General features: G+C 38.2%; 2 protein-coding genes and 1 long non-coding RNA gene across 3 annotated transcripts in view; 2 read left to right on the plus strand and 1 right to left on the minus strand.

Annotated features, from left to right (window-relative positions):
* The window catches only part of LOC127880537 (uncharacterized), an 8060-nt gene extending 5617 nt beyond the window's left edge, over positions 1-2443 (plus strand). Inside the window, exon 2 of the long non-coding RNA XR_008049569.1 lies at positions 2007-2443. This is a non-coding gene — a long non-coding RNA (uncharacterized LOC127880537). The remainder of the gene's footprint in view (positions 1-2006) is intronic.
* A 1477-nt stretch (positions 2444-3920) lies between these two features.
* On the minus strand, positions 3921-13976 carry LOC127880228 (uncharacterized). Its single transcript, XM_052427527.1, has 6 exons — positions 13331-13976; positions 10185-12396; positions 9357-9524; positions 8312-8420; positions 7256-7473; positions 3921-6256 (listed from the first exon to the last, which is right to left on the minus strand). The coding sequence occupies exons 1-6, from the start codon at positions 13938-13940 to the stop codon at positions 5413-5415; spliced, it is 4161 nt and encodes a 1386-aa protein (XP_052283487.1). The 5' UTR covers positions 13941-13976; the 3' UTR covers positions 3921-5412.
* Positions 13977-16295: 2319 nt separating this feature from the next.
* LOC127880271 (tripartite motif-containing protein 2-like) lies at positions 16296-19666 on the plus strand. Its single transcript, XM_052427613.1, has one exon. The coding sequence runs from the start codon at positions 16737-16739 to the stop codon at positions 18756-18758; it is 2022 nt and encodes a 673-aa protein (XP_052283573.1). The 5' UTR covers positions 16296-16736; the 3' UTR covers positions 18759-19666.
* The last annotated feature ends 2047 nt before the right edge of the window (positions 19667-21713 follow it).

The raw sequence follows: 21713 nt of genomic DNA on the forward strand, positions 1-21713 counted from the left end.
GACCTCACCTATGACAATACGGTCAATCTCAACCATGCATGGCCCCATTCCCAACCCTGGGGCGCCCCGCCCACATAGGCCACACCCACCAAAAATTTCCATTTACTATAATTTTTTCATTTCTACACGGATTCACTTCAAATTGATACTGAACTTTTGTTATGACATTAGGGTCAATCTCAACTATGCATGGCCCCAATCCCAACCCTGGGGCGCCCGCCCACATAGGCCACACCCACCAAAAAATTCCATTTACTATAATTTTTTCATTTCTACACGGATTCACTTCAAATTGATACTGAACTTCTCTTATGACATTAGGGTCAATCTCAACTATGCATGTTCCCATAACCAACCCTGGGGCCCCGCCCACATAGACCACACCCACCCAAAATTGCCTTTACTATAATTTCTTCATTTCTACACCGATTCACTTCAAATTGATATTGAACTTCTCTTATGACAATACAGTCAATCTCAACTATGCATGGCCCCATTACCAACCCTGGGGCGCCCCGCCCACATAGACCACACCCACCCAAAATTGCCTTTTACTATAATTTCTTCATTTCTACACCGATTCACTTCAAATTGATACTGAACCTCTCTTATGACAATACGGTCAATCTCAACTATGCATGGCCCCATTACCAACCCTGGGGCGCCCTGCCCACATATGTCACACCCACCCAAAATTGCCTTTTACTATAACTTCTTCATTTCTACACCAATTCACTTCTAATTGATGATGAACTTCTCTTATGACAATACGGTCAATCTCAGCTATGCATGGCCCCATTACCAACCCTGGGGCACACCTAGGTCAAACATTCGGCGTGGGGATACGCGTCGGCCTCTGCCGCGCCATTTCTAGTTAGCAAATTGTTTTCACCGGTATGTTCAAAATGATTCATATCCTGTTAAACACAAAAAACAAGTTAAGCGAGTCGCGTCATGAAATCAAAGTAATCTATATTAGACAGTCGTCTTATTTGGGAAGAGTTCTCTGCTGAAGATCAACAAGAAAATGAAATATCTGGCTGTGTTCGTAGTTGCTTTCTCATCCATCGCTGAGGGATCCGATCTTGTGATTTACGACTCGACCTCTCATGTAGATTTTATCTTATTTACGTTTGGAATAGTTCGCAGTTTCCTGCTGAGTCGAGCTTTGTGAAAAGGGGGTTTAATGCATGTGTGTAAAGTGTCGTCCCAGATTAGCTTTTGAAGTCCGCACCGGCTTATCAGGGACGACACTTTACGTCTTAACTTGAGGTTTGCTAAGCAGAGACTTTCTTGAAACGAAAAATATCTTAAAAAAGGAAAGTGACGTCCCTAATTAGCCTGTGCGGACTGCACAGGCTAATAGGGGACGACACTTTGCGCACATGCATTAAACCCCTTTGACAGAGCACGGTCCATTTGTCAGGTCAAAGGTTATAAAGGCAAACATTGCAGCGATCAGTTCATTACAATTTTGCTGTTTAATCTAGTTTACCAATAGGCCCACTTCATAAAATGCAAATATATCAGGAACATTTATACTTAAATCTGAGAAAAGCGCAGGATGGATGGATAAATGTTTGTATGAAAATTACCTAGCTTTATTTAACCGGATAAGAAATCGGACCCGCATTTTGCGGAATTATTTTTCGCTAAAAGGCGCAAAAACGATGTCACTATTTTGCCTCTATAGTTTTGAGAAAAAGTGTTCAAGCCATCTGTGATGTCCTTTTATTGAAGTCCTAATATACAAATGCGCAATGATAACGTTAATCTAATGCATGCTCAGTGTTTTGCTAAACATACAATATAATATGCCCTTTTCTGTTAGTATTTAAGCATTTATGTCACTCGTGGTAAAACAAAATATACATTTGCACTCGGCGAAAATTGTTGTTGCTATAACAACTATTTAAAACAAAAAAAACTATGTATTTTCAAAATAGATGATTATGTTTTGCCAGTCGCTGATTATAGTTACAAATTTTCATAATATTGTTATGCAGCCTAAATGCACGCTGATTGGACCACGTTAAAGAACAAGTGATTGTCGCTGGTATGCGGGTCTTGACATGGCGGACCAAATCATTGAGGGAGGTCGCATCATCGCTTACAGGTTCGAGTGGGTCTTTGGGATGTGGTCCGCATGGTTCGTCCCTGGCTTGAACGACCTTGACATAAGGTTCAACATCAACGCAGCGACTTGTGCCGTTCCGGTGAAGGCCAAATCACTGAGAAGAATGTGATCACATTTCTATGACAGCAAACACGAGTTTATCATTTGTAAGCCGAATTAATTTGGAGTGCGAAGTTAAATTTTTAGTTTAATACTTGATGCAGGACTTGTTTAATAATCCCGTATTCGTTCAGTTGGCTTATGCATGTGTATACCAAACGTTCGTGTACACTTTATTCATATTGCATAATACATTTATTTAGATTATATGGTATTTGATTTTTGGTTTCAAAGTGACTGAATTTTACCAACACAAAAAAGTTTTACCGTAAAGGTAATTTGTAAATTACCGTAATACCAGATATGCACGTCTGTTTCTTTTGTGAAATGTTCATGTTGAACTAATTAACAATAAAAAAGTACATGAAATCCTTCTATTGAATTATGACAAAACATGTATTTACATGGACACTTGTATCATTAGACTTTAAACGATCGAGAACAATGACAATCCATGTACATGATCAGAGCAGGACTATAAATATAATCAACGGATCCTGTGCATGGAAGTGACCAATTGCTATAAATTGAAAAACAGAAATACCTCACAACACGAAGATAATATATATGGACCTTGCTCTGTGAAAAAGGGGTTTAATGCATGTGCGTAAAGTGTCAACCCAGATAAGCCTGTGCAGTCCACACAGGCTCATCAGGGACGACACGTTCCGCCCGAACTTGATTTTTGCTAAGAAGAGACTTTTTGTAAACGAAACATACCATAAAGGCGGAAAGTGTCGTCCCTGATTAGCCTGTGCGGACTGCACGGGCTGATCTGGGACGACACTTTACGCACATGAATTAAACCCCTTCTTCACAGAGCACGGCCAATACATACCGAACTCTTGCCATCAGTGTTGAACTATCAACTCCAAACTAATGGGTTTTAATCGACACAAGATCACAATCATCGCGGATCTTTAGTGGCCCATAATGTTGAGAGATTTATGCATTTTGGGCTACTTTTTAGCTATCTTATTCTACTTACTGTCCGAAATTTAAAGATATCCGGATTATTGTGTCATAAGCATCCACCCAAATGGCCTTGTTCCACCCCGTGTCATCAAATATACGCACTTGTTCTACATTCGCCTCATTTCGTGCAATTTGTTGATCACACAGCTTTAAACGATCCGATCTTATTGTCAATTAAACGTTTTATTTAATTTATGATAAAATCGTTAAAATCTCTACTTGTCATAAAACAACAAAAGTAATATTTTCAGCATAATACACAATATTTTCATTTATACTATTGCTGTCATTCTGACCTAAGATGTATGATTCAAAATATTATCGTTATTTCCAATATTTGTATTTATTTAATATATTTTAATGTATTTAGCATATACTTCAGTCACAGTAATCACTGCAATGACATTCTTAAATCAAGCATATCTTTATATTTACATAACGACCAATTTATAAGCACAATCATTATCGATTTAGAATCTATTTCTATAAGTTATAATAACATGTCAAGAGACTACTAAACTTGAAAAGTCATGCGGTCGTGTTCTTGTCAATAACCCAAATTTGTGGATCTGGAGCTACGCCAGCGGCATATGGCAGTTGAACTATTGTCACATGATTTGGCTTATATCATATTATAGATTTTCTTTGCTATGAAAGAAATTTTAGTAGATTAAGCTACCGCTTATTTATAACACAACATACCCGCACAAACAATTATCTGTTTTATTCACTTAAACATGGAGAAAACAACTCTTGTCACTGTTAGCAACAAATGCCCTCGAAGGTGTGTTGTGAACTTCAACAATCCAATTGTTGACAAAAATCTTTTGAAATTATATTTATTGTCTTCAAAAGATCAATAAATGTGCTCTATAAAATTGTGTCGCTTAATTTCTGATATCACCTATTTAAGACAGACTTATGTTCCTCATACTTGGCACTTCCTCTCAAAAGCACCTATATCATTATATTTAGTATCATTTAAATCCCTTAGTCATTTGGAGAATATGAGTCGTGTTCTGAGAAAACTGGGCATAATTCATGTGCGTAAAGTTTCCGTCTAAATTGGATTTTTGCTAAAAAGAAACTTCCTTTAAACGATAAATGTCATATAAGCTGAAAGTGTCGTCCCTGATTAGTCTGTGCGGACTGCACAGGCTAATCTGGGACGACACTTTACGCACATGCATTATGCCCAGTCTTCTCAGAACGCAGCTCATATGCTCTGTACAAGAAGCTGGACAGACAAACAATGCGATCACTACATGCCACTTCATTCCATTCGGGCTTATCAAAAGTCAAACATATTCAACAAATCATAGTAACAACATAAGTAACAGACATATTGATAGAAATCCACACTTTGGTACAATACAAGATAGTAATCTTTTTCAGGAAACAAATATAAGCATTACATCATAATAAATTAGGAAACTTCCTCAAATGTAAAGGTGAAACTAGAGTAAGTATTTTAAGCATATCAATACTTGTTAAGAAAGGCAAACAAACATATACTGCTGCCAAATAAAACAATCAAATGTAGGTTTGAAGTTTAAATCCGTTTACATGTTTGAAAATGTGCATATATAGATGGATAGTTATTTCCCTTTTATGACATATATTATTAAATATATCAATTTAAACTAAAATTTAAAATATGAAAACACACTACAAACAAGTAAAATGCCATTTTATACACACATGTAAAACAGATGTTGTAATGTGTATCTGCACATAAAATGTACCTATATTGAGAATGCACCAAGCATTAAAAGTCTTCCACATTTGTAGAAACAAAAACAAGGATGAAATAAAATGTCCTCAATGGTACACACATTTTGCAAGGGTGCCATCAAGTCAAAAATAAATGTTTTCATCTATAACTATTTCTTCATAGCAAGCACGTTAGTGAGAATTTTCTCAATGAAAACACTATAATACAAATTCCCACATTATATGATATTTAAACATAAGCAGTGTGTACACAAAATCAAAATATTTTTACAAAATATACATGTACAAGAGTTTTAATAAAGGCTGGATTTAATCGTCTCTATAATAGCAATTTTTATCATATAATACACTTAAATTCTAAAATTATCAGAGACCCACATAAACAATCCCAATGACAGACCAAACAATCAACAATAAAACTTTGTATGAATGGAGTCTTCCTGACCAATAACTCTGTTCATATATGGCTAGTGACCACTGGCAGAGTTGTCTCCCTTATGATCTAGGCAAGGATGATCTCCCTTGTCATCCACAGTGTCTTCTGAGGGAATAATTGCCTCACTCATTTCTTCCACTGTCTCTGAGAGCGATGGATCGTTTTCATTGCCAACAGTATTCACTTGTTGAACAGCAACTGCTGCACTATTGGACATTTCAGTGTTGTCAATGTTCAGGCCAAGATCTTCAACATCCCTGGGAGATTCATGAGAATGAGCTGCCTTACTAGTGACGCTTTCCTTTGAAATAACTTGTACACAAGCCACACTTAGATTTTCTGTCATGCTTACACCTGTTTCATCCTCATTGTGCACAACCCCTGTTTTTTCACTGTCATGTTTATCCTCCTTTGTTTTACCCCCTTGAGTATCCACACAGTGTTTTTCAGTTTTAGTATTCATGGATGCCATTATCTGTTTCTTGGGGGTGACTTCCTCCTCTGCAACACAAGAGCCAATCAGTTCCTGGAACTTGACAGGAGTCTTCAGTATCTCCACAACAGATGACTCATTTTTCTCACCCGTGCTCACCTTTTCAAAATCAGACTCAAAACACCCCTCATGTTTAACAGAATGTTTAAGATCAAGATTTTCACTGTCCCAGGCATGTGAACTACCACTATCAGAATCGTCCATCTTTATTGGAGTGCTGTCTCCCTGGAGCCTCTTCATTGTGGCCTCCTCCTCCATTCTAGCCCGCTGTTTCTCTAGACGTCGTTCTCGCGCCACGATGGCTGCTTCCTTGCGCTCCTTCTCCTTCCGGGCCAGATCTTCCAGCTCCTTTGTTCTACTCAAGGCCATTTCCGCCTCCAACCTAAAATTTAACAAGAGTTGATTCTTAACAGTCTTGACTATTGAGGTTTAAAGCATGCTTGCATCTTTTAAATGTTTTTTTTAAAGGAAATTCAGCAGAAATTTGATCATTTTTGTTGTCCAGCCCAAAGGAATATATTTTCTCTGCCCCAACTTAACATGTATTCTATATATCCTGTTTTTCCACATACGTCATTTTAAAGCATTTTAGTATTAAGCTTTCAACAAACTGTTAAGCGCTATAATATGTCAGTATTTTTTTTCTAGAACAGATACTGGAGTATCATCTTTCAGAAAATGCAAGTGCATACTGCTAGGCCATTCAGCTGATTTGTCAGATCTGCCAGTTTACAAAATAGGACGAGAGAGTTGGAATTAACCCTTTACCACTTAGATACGTATTGTCACGCATTTGTAAACCCTTAGAAAGTCAAATTTAATTAAAGGCCTTTCTTACTAGATTCAAGTTTTAAAGGTTTCATTTCCAATCCTTAGATACTGATGAGCAGCAAACAGTGAATTACCTGAACAGACTGCGAGTTACTCGCAGGCTGTTCTGGTTTAATTCTGTTTGCTTATAGCCATTTTCACTTTGCTTCTAAGTGGGAAAGGGTTAAAATGCTCTTCTTATAGAATATGTCAACATTTGTAAGTTTTTGATTGACAATGTTTGATGAAACTAAGAAGTGGGCCAATACACAATATAACATACCACATGTAACACATCTGTTTGTTGTAGTAACAGAGATGTACATTTTGCAATAAAAATAACATTACTTAAGTTCTAGATTGATAAGGGGGCATAGCTTTAAAAAAAAATAACGAAACAATAAAAATGCACACAAACAATATTATATCATATGGAAAAATGTCTGCAAGTTTGAATGCTGTACGTTAAAAGTATAGGAGAAAGCCTCCCGAAAAGCGTGAGTCAAAAATGATTTAAATGTTTTGATTGAAAGAATAAAGTCCCTGTACAAAAAGATGACAAGCCAATGACCTCTTATGCTGCTCCATCATCTCACTATCAGGCTCTGCGTAGTAGCGCTTGAGTCTAACATGCCACGCCACACTGGTCACCGCGGAAACAGTCTTGAACTGATGGATCACATTGCGGGGGATGAAGTAGATGTCGTTGTCACGTAGCTGGATCCTGGCGTACCGGATGCCCTCTCGGTGCAGGCAGTTCAACTTGGCGTCTTCCAGCCACGCCACACACTAGCAGCAGGAATAAACATAGCATTCCAAAAGCAATTCATCATAAGATTTGATTTGAAATGTCTTTAGCATTTCAGAATGTTTAGACTTAAAGTTCAAATAACACTCAAAATCAATTAATATTTCGTAAAATATTTCGTAAAATCAAGTTCACCCATAAAAAGTAAGTTGTTCTTAAAGCAATACCAAAATTCAAACACTAGATGTGGTATGGTAACATAGATTTAACGAGATACAAAATGCTCATTTTTATTTTTTGGTGACAATATATTCCATGTGAATTCCCATGGATGATATCCAAACATTTACAAGCAAATCGAAGCTAATCTCAGTTCGCTCGTAAATGTTAGAATATTGTCGCTGGAATTTCACATGGAATATATTGTCACACAAAAAATAGAAATATCTACCATTTAAATTTGGATATTTTTATAAGAAACACTGATTTTTTATGTGTTAAACTTTATTTTTGGAAATTATAATTCTTACACTTATTTGCCTGAAGCAATTTACCTATAACGTTGTTAGCCAATAAGAACGATTTGACTATTTGCTTGAAGCATTCATGCGCTGTGAATGCTGTCTGACACACTTTAACCTAAGATGTTGCTGTTGCTACAAATTGCTGAGTATATTATCAACAATTCCACTCTCAATATGAACTCTCATTTTTAAATATTACGGTAAGTTTGTTTATTTATTTATTTTTTCCTTACATGTTTAGCTGAGTTGAGAACTGTCAAACTGAATAGTGTAAGTCAAAATTTCAGCCAGGCCACATGGCTTGGGTCTTAGTAATGAAAGTTCCATGGCCATTCTCCGTTCTAAATGTGCTTACCTGTGAGACAGGTGGTTCGTGTAAATCCAACTGTAGCTTGTCCACCAGGGCCATGAAGTCCCTGGGATGGAAACAGATCACATCCTTAACTATACGGTCCTGAACTGGTCTGAAACATAGCAATAGAATTATGAAGTCAATTTATAAAATATACTCTAAATTGGATATTTGTTATAATAAATAATTCTATACAAATTGAACATAAGAGAGACTTATAAAGTTATTGTTTAGCAACTTTACATGTTCCATAACAATTGTTGTCAATATGTGTTCTAATATTTTATTTATAAAGTTTTGAGACTTTATTATTGTTAAAGTGCATATAAGACATTTTTCCCAGTGCAACCAAATCATTAACTAGTACTGTCTCACAAACGTGATTACAATAACCCCACCACAGCTTTGGCAAAGTTCAATCGCACTTTAACTTAATTTAGAATCAACGCTTGTGAAAATTGAGTCTTGCACATTTACACATAAAAAATGATAATGTTTACAACATATTTCAAGTTTCATTTAAATTGAAATACCAAAATATGGAAATAGTTTGCTCCACAAACTAATAACAATTTATATGGAAGCCATGCACAAGGCTTAGTTCAAGGGGTCATAACTTAGGAATAATTGCATCAATAAAAACTGTTTCTTGAACACTACACTTCTAAGTGATGACATATATGAGTTTAATTCCGACTGGTTGAGAAATGATAAAAAAAATTTGCTATAACTTATAACATTATATGGAAACAAACCGACCAACTGAATGAAAAAGAGTGACGCCAAAATAATCCCTCCCAGACTTTGTTTGTGGTGGCTTAACAAACAAGAAATAGTATATGAGTAAAAGTTAATCTTGTTCAGACCACTGAGACAGAGTCACTGGTAGGGATGACAATCACTGCATTTAATGCCTTCCACACCAAAGCTATGCAGTGGCCCACAAAATCTGCTGCATCGTTACTCCATATGTCAGTGGCCCACAAAATCTGCTGCATCTTACTCCATATGATGTATTTCCCCGAGTGATACAAGCTTATTTCCTTACTTCTGGCCACAAGTGACTGCTTTCAGCATTCCCACTGCGCCTGTTGTGTGTCTGTCAAACCCATGACCTACATGGTCGGCATGGCAGCGTGTTCGATCCTCTATCAGCGTCTCTCTGGGTTCCGAGACACGTGGCAAGTACTGAAGGTTCTTCAGCTCATTCATTCCCCTGAAATATATCAAAGTTATACATAAGGAGTCACTCCGGGAGATAAAAACATAATTGTCTTGGTCAAATTTGTAAACACTATTTTCTATTAATGTAGACTCCAAAATTACCAGTGCCAAATACAGACTAAACTGCATAAATGACAGTAATGATGACAAATATGCATAATAGTCAATTTTTAGTGATTTTAAATTATATAAATGCAACGTTCTCATCTTTTACTCCAGCCAATAAACTGCATTGTGTTTTATGCACTTGTGTACAAAAATCATGCTTCAATAGAACTAGAAAATTATATTGCTTAAAAGCCTCTCATATATTGTGAATTTATTTACCTTGATTTATACTGTCATTAATTTACACAAATGTTCATCATGTGTTCAGAAACAAAATTCTTCTGAATTCACAATTTTAACCATTCAATTTTCATTTTGACAAATGAATTTTTTAATTTTGAACCATTGTATTTTCAAGCTAGGGGTCAAACTACTTAAAATGTCAAAAATCTAATAAAAACGTTTATATATCTGTCATAAGTATTGTCGCATTATTATTGATTTTTTTCCCCTCAAATCTTATCAATAACCAACATTCTTTTCTGGAAACATATTTACTTAAAACAATAAATATTTCAAAAATAATTTCAAATATGTTTACTACCTTTTTCTCTTGAAAGGCGATTTCGGCATGTCAGCTGTTGGTATTACTTGCTCCCCTGGTCTTGTCCACATTATTGGACCATCGTTGCTCAGGTTACGAGAGGCCATTCTCACCGAAGACAATTCTCCCCAAGGCATTACAAGATTCAAGAAAGGATCCTGTTCGAACAAGTTTAGAATCTCTGGGAAGTAGTCGCCGACCTCCTCCTGCGCTGTCCCAACCAGGCTGACCTGTAACAGCGGTCCACACCGGAATGTACCTGACTGGTAGCTCTTATGCAGCTGCTCACGATACTTCTCCATCGACATAGTCTCAATGTCACTCTTGCCAAGAACACCTGCCTTGATGGTCAAGTGTGGGTATTTGTCTGCCAAAAGCTCCACCAGATCTGGCATTTCAGCTAGTGCCTCATGGACAATACCCATTACACAGTTGGCAACACCTGTTGTGGGTTCCCCATAAACAAAATCCAAGAACTCTCTGGCAAACTCGGATTTTTCAGTATCTGATAATTTATTAATTTCCTCTTGATATGCATGACACACAAGTCCTCCACCGTTGGAATATTGCTCAACATGAAACAAGGACTTAAACTTGCACTTATCTAATGCCTCGGTGGTACCCGTATAGTGTTTGTTCTCAAGAGATTTTGTGGAGATGTCATGATGGAACTCAACAACAGATTTCTCAGGGGTGTCAGCAGAAGAACGCTTCTTAGGTGTCCATTTATTATGCTTTATGGCATACAGTTTTTGCTGCTCAGTATTAGAAATATTTTCCTGAATATATGCAATCCTTTGTTGTTTTTTGTCTGAAAATTTTAAGGAATCATCTGATGAGTACTGCTTTTCAGTATCTAATTCACCAGATATCTGAGTTTCTTTGTTTTCCATTCTGCGTTTGTTCATGTTTACCTGAACGCCACAGTTAACTATGCGTTTCTTCCTGTGATGACTGCGAGATTTTTCACCCGATGTTGCTTCAGATGACCTTTTCTCGCTATGGGATTCATGAGAATGAGACTTTGTCCTGTCATGGGAATTATGATCTGTTTTGGATGATTTGCTAGGTGTATGGTGCTTGTGCTCAGACTTTGAAGATGACTGGCTTGAAGTCTTTGAAACACTGTCTGACTTGCCAATGTCACTTTTGGTGGAACCGGATTTATTATCTGTTGATGATGTATGGGTACTTTTCTGAGATTTTGTGTTACTGTCCTGAGATCTGTCAAAGCTGCCATCTTTTAATTCTTTCTTTTCCGCAGATGCAACTACTTTCCCATCACTGGTCTTGTGTTCTGATCTTGGATGGGAAACTGACTTGCTGGAGTGCCCTTCTGGCCTTTCTTTACCATGCCTATGATGTTTGTTACTATGTGAACTGGACTTAATCCTTGAAGAATCTTCTTTCTGTTTTTCCTTTACTGCCATCATTTTCAAAGGATCGTCATACTTTACAGAAACACTTTTTGCAGTTTCAGGTTTTGGTTTTGTTGAGTCAGATGACATTTCAACTATAGACTTTTCAACAGAGCTTTTGCCAATTTGTTCATGGTTAGAGCTCTTTTCAACAGAACTTTTGCCTATTTGTTCAAGGTTAGAGCTCCTTTCAACAGAACTTTTGCTTATTTGTTCATGGTTAGAGCTCCTTTCAACAGAACTTTTGCCTATTTGTTCATGGTTAGAGCTCATTTCAACAGAACTTTTGCCTATTTGTTCATACTTAGAGCACTTATCCTCAAGTTTATTGGCAGTTTTATGCTCAGATTCAGAGATCATAAGACTTGCAACGTTCAGAGCACTATCATATTTATCACCAGTTATTATTACATTTTTATCACTTTTAGCATCAAGCATGTTTTGCTCATGGCTTAAAATTGTTTTTTTGTTGTCATAAGAGGCTGTCCCCTTTTTAATGGTACCACTTTCTGCATGACCATCATGTGTCTGATGGTTGCTGTCAGTCTTCTGTTTTATCTTTCTTATTTCTTCAGGGCCATCACATGCTTGAGATTTGCTGTCAGTTCTCTGTTTAATGGAACTATTTTCTGACAGGCCATTAGGTGCCTGAGAGTTGCTGTTAGTGTCACTTTTGCCAGCATGCTTGCTATGGTGGTGTTTGTGATGATGAGATTTTTCCTTGTGCTGAGAGTGGTGGCCATTTTGGTCAGACGACTTGTGCTTTTTGTGATCCTTAGTGCCATCTTCAGCTCCTGAAATATTGAAGTGACCTGAATTAAAATTGTATGAAATTATTAATTTCTATATTGTCAGTATTACTAATTGACATAGCTCAAAGCTGTCTACAGTAGAAAACACACATGTTTCAGGGCCCTCAATCTATAAAATCGGCGGCAGTCCCCCACCTGAAAAGTATACTTTTTCCCCAGAAAAATTCCCCCTAAAAAAAAATTTTTTTTTTTTTTAATAGAAAGATGTGTCTCATGATTATTGTGTCTCAATTCTATTTCATTTAATCTTTGCAAACATACTAAATATAGAAAAATGCAATGAATATAGTGCAAACATCGCAACATGTACAAATGTAATAATGAGAGACTAAGTAAAAAAAAAAGAAAAGGGAAACGCCGCGAATATTCCCCCTCCTAAGGGCTGCGGACCCCTTCCCCCAAAGTAGTGTGAGGGCGCTGCCTTTTTATTAATAGATTAATAATAAATTTTTGATATAATTTATAAATCTCTCATAACATTGTTATTAATTTATTCCTCATTGTAGACATTTTATTTGCATGGTTTGATAATAATGGAAATAATATATTCTAGAAATTATTAATAACATAAAGGTAAATATGCAACAGGGAGCATTCCAGATACGAACGCGCTCGCGAAAGTGCCTTTTTGACAAAATTCTGAGCGTTGAAAGTGCCCTTTTGACAGAATAGCCCCCCCCCCCCTGCCCTTTTCAAATCCTAGCTGGAGCACTCAACTGTCACAGCGCATACTTATAGAAACTTGATATTGATGTAACAGTGTACACTTAAAGAGAAACCTGGATTTTTTACAATCTCCATATTCTTTTTCATTAAGATTTTTAATTTTAACCACCATCTGAAAGATTCAATCGCCATTGATAAGTTTGGTGATCGGAAACGCTACCATAGCTATGCAGAAATCCATCTATATTACCATCATGAGTCAGCTCTGAGTTAGCTTCAACACTTCCATTGACAAAAGAGCCATTTTCTGTCTTGGAAAGCTTCAACGTTAGCTTGACTCGCGGCAAAGCATCTCCTTCTGTGTTCTCTTTCTCTTGCAGTGCTGCACACTCTTTCCCTTGCGTCAATACAGCCTTAGCCTTGTTAGGACTGGGAGAGGCAGACGTTGCATCAGAGTCTGATGAAAATCTTCGTTCTCTACCCGTTTCATAATCATCCAGATAACCAGAACTTGACAAACGTCTGTAATCATGTTGAATACGTCGCCTTTTACCTATTTCAGGATTATCAGGATTCTCAACATTAACTGTCTGTATACCTGGTGGTGAAAGTTTGTGCTTTTTAGAATACTGTGTCTCTTTAATTTGATCGGACATGGTAACATGCACGTTGTGATTACCGGGGAGATTTTGACGTTTTTCTATGGTTGCCTTTTTGGAAAATGCTTTGACATCCTGATCACTTTGTGGCATATAATTTACATTGGGTAATACACCACTCGAATCTGCGATTGCTTCTTGTTCTTTGATACTATCCGTGCTACAAGTTGTTTGTTTTGAATTATTTACACATTCGTCCATGTTGCGACTAAATTGCCCGGATATTAGAATATCCAAATAATTTTCCCTTACCATATTGTTGATTGGTCGGGGATTGTTAAAGTAGGTCAAAATTAACCAATCGTTGTTTTTGTAAGAACGCATTACCTTTAAACAAATGGCTCCATTAAACTATAAATAATGGTTACATAACACTAGTTTATGAGGGATCCTTGTGAATATCACTCTAATTCCCTCTCGACTTAAACTCAACTTTGGGAGCCTCGATGGCGACGTTACTAAGTGTGAGTCAAGTAAAGAGATCGCGGTGGTGTAGTGGATGAGGTGTCCGCCTAGCGATCGGGAGTTCGTGGGTTCGCTCCCTACTCGGGGAGCGTTCTCTCATTATCTCCTCCATAGACACCAAGGAAACGGACTCGATAATGTCCCTCTGGCTATAGAGCTCTACAGGGCGCTTGGCAGTATATATAGATACGAGATACGAAACTAATTTAATATAAGAGACATATTCACATATTTTTGAGAATGTCATTAAATTTTGTCAAACGACGAATAGGTCCCCGAAAAAAAATGCTGAACAACGTTAAGTTAGCTACCCTGCTCTGAAAAAACCCCGATTGCTATTTTAAGGCCAAACAGCACAACAGACATCGAGGACACGTGAAAGAGTGGACATTGAACTTGAGGGCAAAATAAGCTGGGCGGTGAAATCCAAAGGCAACTGAAAAACCATCATCTCCACCAGGACCACAATCACCATCGGTACATGGAATCGATTAGCAGATGGACAAGACGTGCGGACAGGTGGAGAAACTCGCCCACAACGGACACGCCAAGAAGAAGCTGGTAAGTGGCATATAAACCACGGACAAGATGAGATTATGACACTTTATAAATAGGTAACGCCATGAGGGGCACATAGGAGACACTTAGAAAAGCGAACAACAGTCGACATTAACCGGTGATTAAAAAGCAAGCATTTATATAAATAAAAGAGTATTCAATACAGCAAACGATAAAATGAACAAAACTTCATCAGAAAAATTTTATTCTTATCCACATATTTTAAATTATCCACAACAGAACACTAACAATAAACATACACAGATCTAAAGATTAAATTTGAACAGGACATTCATTTTTGTGGTCAATATTCGCAGCTGGAAACACAAACATGAGCCTAGACGGATGTCAATGATTGTGAACAATCCTGGTAAAAGATAGTTTCAACCGTTCGAATAAACCGAAATGTAGTGCAAAGCTCGGGGTCAAACCTGATCCTATCATTTTGTAAATTGATAGACACCGGTTACGGCTCTGATTTATTGGCATACAACCTCGATGACGTTAGTCCGAGTTGCTAAGTTTTTAAATATCCACGCATAATCACGAATTTGTTTTTAATTAGGTTAAGCAGAATTGAACTTTTCTCAATAGGTATGAGCCTCGCTCTGTGAAAAGGGGGTTTAATGCATGTGCGTAAAGTGTCATCTCAGATTAGCCTGAGCAGCCCGCACAGGCTAATCAGGGACGACACTTTCCGCTTTTTTGATATTTTACTTTTCAAGACAGTCACTTTTTAGCAAAAATCAAGTTTAGGTGGAAAGTGTCGTCCCTGATTATCCTGCGCGGACTGCACAGGCTAATCGGGGACGACACTTTACACACGTGCTTTAAACCCCTTTACACACAGCACGACCCTTATATATGGCCTGGGTTCTGAATTTCATTATGTATTGATATGACAATTTTGTCAACGAAAAGTTTGTTTGATGCCTGTCGGAATACATCTTTGTGATTTTAGAAGTATTAAGGTCCTTCTGCTCTTGATGATGAATTATGTGAGGTCTTCGACACAGCACTCATAATAATTACGTTCAAACTCACGAAAGCTTGGATGAATTGTGAGTTATAGCCGTAATATCCAGCTCTTTTTATTAATTTGTTTTTCATTGAAAGCCTTTTTTCTTGGTGTGGTTTTGGGCTGTGGGAATGTCGAAATGCCTGGACCAAACTGGCCCATAAGGTAACCACCGACCAAAGTATAATTCGCTTGGCGCGGGATCGGAACACGGGTCGCCACGATGAGAAGCGATTTGACCAACCACTGCGCTAATAACCGTACAGCCGCCTGGGAGATAAGCAATTATTATGTTAGATTTAATAGTACACAAATGCCTTAAATGAATTTTAAAGGCAACTTATCGCATCATTCACGGGCTTTCATGTGTACAAAACGTCGAGATATATTACATGCACTAACATAATACGATTTACACGGGATCAATAAATTGTTCAAATAATATTTATTCACTCCTATTGCGTTTTCGTTTATCATATCTGATAAATAAATCAGCCGTAGAATTATGCGGAGAGCTCAACAATGTACATATCCTTAACTGATTCGTATTTAATGAGTAGGAATTGATTGGGTTTGCAAAGCGAATAATTTACAACTAAAGTAAATCCACAGAAAGCATATACAGTAGTGAATGCGGGCTTTGGCTATGTTGCAAAGCGAATGTGTAAGGCGATTTGTCTGATTACAACTGTTTGAGTGGATTGATTTTCAATTTGTTCGATCAGTGTGAAAAATATCGCAGGTGTCAACTCATCGAGAACAAATGAAGTTCGGATGTATGAATTGTCGTGGCATTGTCAGGATATTTGGGTTTTAACGCCACTATATAACGATAATTTGATTGTGAATCTATTCATGTTTGAACGGTTAGATGTTAATTCAATGGGATTACACAATAAATAACATAAACTGTTTAAGGTAAAGCAATAAACGGTTATCTCGCGTTCTCAGCAGCAATGCCGACCTCTAATGTGCAAATGATCACGTGCACCATGTGCCAGGAGACGTACAAGCGTCCGAAGTACCTGCCGTGCCTGCACACGTTCTGCGAGTCGTGTCTCGAGCGCTACATCGTCAAGATCGCCGACATCTGCACCAAGCTGGACAACAAGCTTCCCGCCTCCATCTTCGATAACAAGCCGTACATATGGACGGGCGAGGGGTTCCCGTGCCCGGTGTGCCGCGGGCACGTGCACATGCGGAACGACCAGCTTAAGGGAACATCACCACAACAGTGGGCCGCCATGTTCCCCATGAATCAGCTCGTCCTAAGCATCATGGGGTACGAAGCGATCCCCACGGAAAACGCCTGTACGCCGTGTCAGAAGATTGAGGACCCGAAGCCGGCAGACCACTGGTGTCTGGAGTGCTCCGAGGCTCTCTGCCCATCCTGTTCAGCTCACCACAGGGTTTTGAAGGCCACGGATACACACGCGGTGGTTAAACTAAGCGAGCTTAAGAACCAGAAAGGACCGGTCAGTCACGTGGAGGTTTGTACGTGCCACGTGCATGGCGGGAAAGTGGTAGACCTTTATTGCGTTGACCACAACCAGTTGGCGTGCGAAGAGTGTGCAAAAAATTCGCACAAAGACTGTGAACATCTTATACCAATTGAAAAAGTTGCTGGCGAAATTCGAAATTCCGCTGAAGCGCATAAGCTTTTGGATAAGCTACGTGAGTGTAACGAAGAAAGCGAATGCATTATACTTGATAGAAATAGGACAATGGATAAGCTGAACTCTCGTAAAAGCGTCTTTATACAAAGAATTAAAAAAGTAAGGGATGAAATTAATAAAGTTTTAGATGAACTGGAGACAATATTTCATGACGATTTTGACGCGACACATGCAAATGTTGTAGGCGATCTGGAGGACCAGATTGGACGATGCCAACTTTTACAGAAAGCTGTGGACTCCTCAATGGGAATCCTAAATGCGGCTATTGAGCACGGGACAGACAACGAACTTTTTGTGGTCGCTCACAGCATGGAAAAGGAGTTGCACAAATACGAAGAGGTCATCGAGAAAGAAACTAAACGCATTTTCGAGATGGATTATGAATTTAACGTGAACTACGAAATAGAACACATACTCCTGTCCCTTGATGAAATCGGTTCCTTGAAAATCACAAAACTGCCGACAACAGTGTCCCCATTCGTGAAAAAGCATGCTAAAATCGTGGAGCGTTTCGACGCTACTTCTCCAATGGACGAACGGTGCGCGGAGCTTACGGGCGGCACGTTCCTTCCGGATGACCGTCTGATGCTTGTGGACACCGCCAATGAAAAGCTGAAACTGTTTACACCGGAAGGCGATTTGCTGTGCGAGTTTGAATTGAGTTCAGCTCCGTGGGACATCACGTGTGTTCCCGGTGGAATGGCGGCTGTTACACTTCCGGTCGAGAAGAAAATAATGATGGTTTCCGGTCTTAACGATTGCATCACACCGATAGAGCAATTCTCGACAACTGGGGCATGTTACGGGATCGCGTACTCGTATCATGCTAAAGAGTTAGTGGTGACCTGCGACACGCCGGGAGACGGCATGACGGTGGTCAAAGTTATCTCTCTTTCTGGCGAGGAAGTTCGCACCATATCTGTAGGGGAAGATGGTAAAAGTTTGATATCGCGACCAAGTTACGTCGCTACGAATCCATTTAACGCTGATGTGTACGTGTCAGACGACTGCAACAACACGGTGATAGGAATAACCATGAACGGTGAATTCAGGTTTAGACATAACGAGATGTACTTACGACTTCCGGTTGGCATAGCAGCCGACAACCACGGATGCGTTTACGTCTGCGGCAACGGATCCGGTGATATTTACCAGATGTCACGTGACGGGCAGCGGATACGGTTGCTATGCGACGGTTTGCCCCATCCGCGGGCAATAGCCTTTGACCCGTACGCTGAGCGTTTTCTGGTAACAAGCGATGGTTCTTATAAGAGCACCGTGCAACTGTATACGTTGTTCTGAATTATTTCAAGTGGGGGGGGGGGGACAGAAATTCACCAAATGGGCATATGGTTTACATGAATTTTCATTTACACTTAAATAAATAAATTATAAGGAAACTATTGAAAACTCAACTTAAAAGGTGAGTAATTTATATATGAGAAATAAATGATGAACATTCACTAATCACTTTGTGAAGGTTTTGTAAACAACTTTACAGCCCAATAAGACTATTCGCAAAATTATTGCGGAAGTGAATAAGTGAATAAGCGTATACGTATATTTGGTCATACCAATTGAGGACTATTATATGCATGGATGTGCATATAAAAACCAACAAAGTCGACGGTATGCACTGGCATGGTGCGATTGATATGTGTAATAAATGCCTGTTCTGGTGAAAGTATAGATGCTGTGATTAAAACAATGTGATAAGAGCGTAGATTCATTGTCTAGAGTAGTGCACGAATTATTGTATACTTGCATCATTATAACTATAATAACAGGAGTGAATAAGCTCGTTTATATGATGCATAGTTATGATTATATAGTTAAGCTTGTTATTAAATGCTTTTGGGCCGTGCTCTGTAAAATGTGGGTTTAATGCATGTGCGGAAAGTATCGTCCCAGATGAGCCTATGCAGTCCGCACAGGCTAATCAGGGACGACGCTTTCCCCTTAAACTGTATTTTGCTAAGAAGAGACTTTCTTTAAACATAAAATATCTTAAAAGCGGAAGTTTCGTCCCTTATCAGCCTGTGCGCACTGCACAGGCTAATCGGGGACTACACATTACGCATAGGCATGAAACCCCCTTTTGTCAGAGCGCGGCTCATTTGTTTCTTCTTAGTCCGATCATGTTTATCTATTTTCCCGCATTATTCCTGTATACCGACAACCTGTAAAAAGACAATAAATGATATATATATATTGTGTTTTAACGCGTTGTGCTTAATCGGCAAAAACTTGAAACAATGACAGAGAATTGCCTATGTTCATTTATATCAATCAATGGATCTTGAACTATTGTATGTCTACAATTCAGTGCCAAAGTGTATTGAACACTTTCAAGATTATCGGTAGATTATCTTTAAAGGGATCTTTTCACGGTTTGGTAAATTGACAAAATTGAAAAAAGTTATTACAGATTCGCAAATTTTCGTTTTAGTTATGATATTTGTGAGGAAACAGTATTACTGAACATTTACCATAGTCCAATATAGCCATTATATGTATCTTTTGACGATTTGAAAACTTAAAAATTATAAAGCGTTGCAACGCGAAACGATTGAATAATTTTGACAGTTCTGTTGTTGTCGTTTAAATTTACGAAACTACGAAGATTGCTTATATAATGTATACAATACATATACTGTGTATATCCGGCGGAATAGCCGAGAGGGCTAATGCGTTTTAACTTCAGACTAACTCCAGGACTCCGGGGGTCACTGGTTCGAGCCCTGGTACCGGCTACTTTTTTTTCCTTTTTAACATTTTGCTCTTGTTTTTTTAATGGTGCTTTTAAGATTCAATGTTTACATTTATTAATATAAAGCATTTAATGACAAAGTTCAAAATATGCCAAAATCTGTGAAAAGGCCCCTTTGACGAAATTCCTGGGTTAGGATACCACCTATTACGCAGTAGGGCGACCATCGGGCTTGCGGTCCCTAGGTGGCGGACAAGGGGACGGCCGCTAGATGTAGGGCTTGCGGTCCCTAGGTGGCGGACAAGGGGACGGCTGCTAGATGTAGGAGCTATTTGTAAGATCAGTCAAGCTTATCTGGATACACAAACACATCCGAACCAACTAGCAATGTTCAACAAGGATATGGTGGGATGAGAGTGTCAAAGAAATAGGGTTGTTTTTTGTGTGTGTGTAAATGTTAATATAGTTAATTAGAATAGCAAGTATAAATGTTACTATAAACCGGCTGCGGGATACACATCCAAGAGTACGGAAAGCCCTGAAATCATAAATCATGCGGTCAAATCTAATGGGAAATTTAGGGTCAGTTCTGGGGTATGGGGATACTTTTGTTTATTCAAGGAAGCCTGGTTAGTGTATGGCAGAGTTCGAGAGTTTTCTGTGTGTTTCTGAGTCAGTTGAATTTGGGCTTAAGACCAGAGCGTTTGTTGCGTGGAAGGAGGTGCCATCAGAATTTCTGATCGTCGGCCACATTGTGGAGGCATCTAGAGTGTTGTGTTTATAGAAGGAATCTAAATGGGGTATGTTATTAAACAATAATCTTTCTCGTCCAACATATGCATTATTGTAGTAATCATTCTGTATTGTTTTGTTTTTCTTGTAAAACTTGTAGTGCTTGATGTTACGGAAATATTATGTTATTGCAATGTGATTTTGATAAGTAGTAAAATGTGGTATAATTGAAAGCTGTTATAAGGGATTAATCATAAGCATAATGATCTGAATGGATATTCTTATATCCTTGTAGATCCCATTTTTGTTGGTGTAAGAATTACGATGAAGAAAGCTGATGGAAAAGGGGATAGAAGATAGAAGTTTAATAAGACGTATGTTGCATACTAGAACTAGTTGAATATTGATGAAGAAAGTTGATGGAAAATGGGATAGAAGATAGAAGTTTAATAAGACGTATGATGCTTACTAGAGTTAGTTGAATATTGGCCATCAGTTTCATAAAGACAACTACAAATAAATTATACAGAGAAATACACTGACAGGAAGGAAGAATTCATATCATAGTAAACCTCAAAAAGTGTAGCAGTGATGTGTACTGTGTAGTTCCATCGGGTAACTGGAAAGAACTGGACCTGAGAACTGAATATATTTATGACGTATACAGCGGAGCACAGCAAGAACATTTGTTTTTAACATTTGACATTAGATCATCAGGGATAATCTAGACTATAATTTCTTATTTGTTTTTAAATGTGCAGGAGATTAGAATAGAAATTAAAGCATGAAAATTAAATAGATAAATAGATAAATAA

Source organism: Dreissena polymorpha, chromosome 1 (assembly GCF_020536995.1).
Source record: "Dreissena polymorpha isolate Duluth1 chromosome 1, UMN_Dpol_1.0, whole genome shotgun sequence".
Classification (NCBI taxonomy): domain Eukaryota; kingdom Metazoa; phylum Mollusca; class Bivalvia; order Myida; family Dreissenidae; genus Dreissena; species Dreissena polymorpha.